General features: G+C 41.0%; 1 protein-coding gene across 8 annotated transcripts in view; it reads right to left on the reverse strand.

Moving 5' to 3' along the window:
- The window catches only part of LOC116689159 (ral guanine nucleotide dissociation stimulator), a 65,908-nt gene that overhangs the window by 8,271 nt on the left and 53,170 nt on the right, over window positions 1-4,467 (reverse strand). For all 8 annotated transcript variants that reach the window (XM_032515572.1, XM_032515570.1, XM_032515569.1 and 5 more), the window contains exons 9-12: window positions 3,495-3,572; window positions 2,142-2,228; window positions 1,496-1,528; window positions 1,256-1,377 (exon numbers count right to left, since the gene is read on the reverse strand). In XM_032515572.1, coding sequence (XP_032371463.1) covers window positions 1,256-1,377; window positions 1,496-1,528; window positions 2,142-2,228; window positions 3,495-3,572 — 320 coding nt within the window. The remainder of the gene's footprint in view (window positions 1-1,255; window positions 1,378-1,495; window positions 1,529-2,141; window positions 2,229-3,494; window positions 3,573-4,467) is intronic.

Consider the following 4,467-nt stretch of genomic DNA (forward strand, 5'->3'; position numbering starts at 1 on the left):
AGGCCTGGCTAACACCTACATACAGAGCATTACAATAATCAAGGCGAGTTGTAATAAATGCATATATAATCCTCTCAAAGCCTGTGAGGGATAAAAAGGCCTTAAGCTTGGTAAGAACCCTAAGTTGAAAGAAACTTGCTTTCACAAAAGATATGATCTGCTTCTCCATTTTAAAAATCCCAATCCATTTTTACTCCCAGGTTTGTTAGAACAGACTTAACATAAGGTTGCAAAATGCCCAGGTCTATTTGCGAGACATCAGAGGGGCCACTGGGTCTAAAAACCACGACCTCAGTTTTACTTTCATTAAGCTTTGTTTAGCTTCTCAATAGCTAGGAAAACACACTCAAGATTACTGAAACCTACAAGGACCAGACACCTTTCTCATACTGTTATAACCAATTCCACCAACATACACAGATGTTTTATTCTTCAGAGTGAAAATGGAGCACATATCGAATGTCTGCCCACTGGATGTCAGGGTTTGCATCACTGCACAACCCCCGACATCCCACACCAAAAACACAAATACATCCAAACCTAATTAATGCTGCAATTTGCACAAAAAAATGAAAGATGGTAGGTGGAAAGTGAACCATCAACTGAATTATAATAATTTCCACCCACTGCATTATTTTATGTAATTTAACATTTGCGCGCCAGTTTTTTTCAATGTTTTTTTCTTCCACTATGTGATGTCATCAGGACTTATTCTAGTTGTAAAAGTTAAATCTGTTAAAAAATAATCCTAAAAGGAAAACAATCGGCAGTTTAGTCACATTTTAAATGCTTATTATATAAGCAGAACATTGTTTTCGGTCAAACTCCGACCTCATCACTCCACGCGGTATGGGTTTACATGAGATATAGGGGTTTGATGATGAAGTAGTTCCCCCCTGGCCGGAGCCTGCAGCTGGATGCCGGGGTGGTGGTGGGGCTAACAGTGGGCAGCGATACAGCGGCAGGACAGCAGCAGCGTTGACAAGGGAGAGATGGGGAAATTGTGCAGCTAAAAATAGACCACCAAATTTAGGGGGTGTGTTTGGTAAATGATACGGGGAGTGAGGGGTGTCACGTGTGTGTACGCAGTGCAGCTCGAGTGGGCTGCCTGAACTAGCTCGCAGGCGTCGCCCCATTCATTAGAATCCTTCAACACCTCACATATGTAGTAAACTTTAATCTAGTCCTGATTAGATTATTCTTGCCTGAGGGACACACACATTGTTGGGACAGAAGAAGAAACGGATTGACTGACCTCTCTGCCTCGCTGAGTTTCTCCACGCCTGCGAACCACTCCCTGAAGTGGCTGTCCTGAGTAAAACTGTAGTTGTTGGAGGCCAACTGGAGCAGTTTGATCTGAGCGATCACCTCAAACTCCTGCGGGTAGAGAGCAGAGCGGGAAACAATACAAAAAATTGTCAGGACTTTTTATAGGTTTGTCTGTTTTTATTAAGCTTTTACAGTCTTTACAACCAAACAAAAACATTGAACTCACCTTTCTTCTCTTCTCAAAGTTGATCAGACCACCCTGAAAAACAGAGATAAACAAAATAAAAAAATGTGAAATGTGAAAGTGAAAAAGGAAATGAATGTATCAGTTAGGGCTGGGTACTGAATTCAATACTTTTTAGGCACCGACCGAATTGTCTCTGGACTCCATAGAGAACTTCCCCATTGTGGGATGAATAGAGTATTATCTGATCTAATTTAATCTAATCTAATATAATCTAATGGTATTGAATATCAAAAAATGCTTTGTCATTCAGTGGCAAAGTTCAATCCCTACGGAGTAAATCCCATCCACATCAGTGAGCCAATTAGCATGCAGCATCATTCTAGTTATTATTAATAATGATTCTGATTGGCGGTTGACGTCGTAGAGGCAGGCAGGACAAACTCTGCGTTACACAGAGACGGGGCTCACGTAGTAGGAGCTGAGCAATAAATAAAATGATTTGTGCCATAATGTGTAATGTGTAAATTCTTTTGTTAAAATGGATTTTATAAAATTAGTATCAAAAAAAGTATCGCTCAGGAGCTGGAAACAGAATCATGGTAGTATTGGTACCATGTAGTATTGATAAAAAATTTTAATAACATCTAGCCCTTATCGCAGTAATATCACAGGTCAGGTGTCTGACCTCGGTGTAATCCTTCATGGCAGTGTCCATCATCACCAGGTCCGTCAGGAACGTCCCCAGGTAAGGAATCGTCCCCTGCATCACTCCCTGTTCACAGAGGGCAGAGGGACCATCAGTGGAGGTAAAAAAAAAGAAAGAAACATGGAGGCTGAGCGAGAAAACAACTGTTTAATGTAAAGGCTAGAAAAAAAGACTTTCTTCAAGGATTATTCAAGTTAGAGGGGCACAGAAATGCTTGTTTTAAAAGTCTGTTTTGCGGGTCATTGTGTCATTTTTCGTGATACCGGCAGCATATTTTTACCAAAGAAACTTGCCTGATGCAGCTTGTTATTTGTGACTCGTTCATTTTTAGAAGATAAGTATAATTTGTCGCCTGTTTCAGATGCTCCCAAAGGATTTCATCACTAGGGTATGAGTATATATGTGCTTTATACCTGTGTAATAGGCCATCTGTATATATATTCTCCCACTTTATAGTTTTTAGTGTTTATAGTGTACAGTACATATTTCCATTATTACCCTCATCTTATTTTTGATTCTATTTCCTATGTTTATTATTTCTTTGCGTATGTTTCTACTGTATTCATATTTCATGTGTATTTTTGTATTTGTTGTGCTGCATTGAGCTGTCGTGCCATTTGAGTTTCCCCATTGTGGGATCCATGGACGACGTGCTGGTCTTACCGGGAGGTGTGTTCAGGTGCATTCTTGATCTGGTCTAAAGTCAATAATGCAGCATTTAATTATTATTTTAACAGCGTAAAATGTGCCTAGGCTCGTGCACACAAATATGCAAAAGATTAAAAATAAAAAATATTACAATGTCAAATAATCTTATGATGTAAGCTTTCACTTCACGCACGAGCAGATCCGTTTCTTCTCCTGAAAATCTGTCCTTTCTGCTTAGTAAATCTGCCGTCATAATAGCAACGCGCCAAGGTACAAACGCGCCTGGCTTTAAAGGGAATGGGAGATGATGCTCTGATTGATTTATTGCATGTCCCCCCCCCAAAACACACCCCTGAATTAATGAAGACACTAAGTACAACCCTTCTGAACCATGTACCCTTTTCTTAAAGTAGCAAAAGTGGATTTGGACACTAATGGGCCCTAAATGCACCTGCACCTTGTGCTTCACCCCGTGTGCTTAGATCGTTAAAAAGGAGCCCTTACTCTCTTCCTCCTGGAGAAACTGCAGTGACTTTACTTGCCACTAGATGAGGCTGTTGGCACAAAATTGACGCTGCTCATTGTTCAGTGTTGCGAGTTAGCAGTCCAGGCTGAATGTGTGAGAACAACAATGTGAAGCAGAAACCCTGAGCTGTTGTCTGTTGTTTTATTTTATAGACTTACCAGGTCTCTCTGCTGCTGGTGTCTCCTCTGAGCTCGTTTAGGGTTGATTTCCAAAGTGGCGAACTTGGAGGTACCCTCCTGAAAAATAACAAGAGAGATTACGTTTGAGCAACATGAGCAAGTGTAACTATATATGTTGTACTTCCTTAATACTTTGTATGGCCCTAAAAGTGTATGAACGTGGATGGGGAAAGGACTTAGTTTGGTATTCAGGTGTCTAAAAAGTAATTCTGTCATTACAAAACAATAAAAATGAATGTGAGCATATTTTCATGCTGACTGTTCTTCAAAACATTTCTCCTTGTTGCAGAAATTGGGGGGAGGGGGGATACACCTCCCAGTCACATTCCTCAGAGTGATGTAAGGCTCAAAGGCCTCGTGTAGCCTTCTGTAACTCGAGCTGATGCAGTCAAGTGAACGCAGCCTGGCCTGAGCAGATAGAGGGAGAGAGGCGACGCCCCGATGTGCTGTTTCACACAGACATCGGATCAGAGCTGTAATCTACACCTGCCAAAGGTTTCCTCCTCCTCTTGACGTCAGCGGGGGTTCCCTAAGAGGAAGCCCTAGGTGTTCACTCACTGCTCCATCAGCAAACTACTACATATCAGTACACAGTAGTAATATTCTGTTTTGTCCTTAGTGTCAACAAATCCCATGAAAAGTCCCAAACCCACAGGGAATGTATGTACCAACAAGTATTGTGTGTGTATCAATGCCTGATATATTTATCTTCTCTCTTTTGTGCTACAGAGCTCCATTGTTACAAAACACATCAATGAGCCACTCCATTGCACAGGGTGTCATGTTCCTTAATTAACATTAACAAACACACATGCACGCACGCACGCGCGCACGCACAAATCTCTACTTTCATTAATTTTGGGGTGTCTTATTCAATTTTATAGGATTTGAAAAACAAATTGAAGTGGTTTTGAGAAAGTATTGCGTAAAAGTTGACATATTCCAGTCTGTG

The sequence above is a fragment of the Etheostoma spectabile genome, chromosome 5 (assembly GCF_008692095.1).
Source record: "Etheostoma spectabile isolate EspeVRDwgs_2016 chromosome 5, UIUC_Espe_1.0, whole genome shotgun sequence".
Taxonomy (NCBI): Eukaryota; Metazoa; Chordata; class Actinopteri; order Perciformes; family Percidae; genus Etheostoma; species Etheostoma spectabile.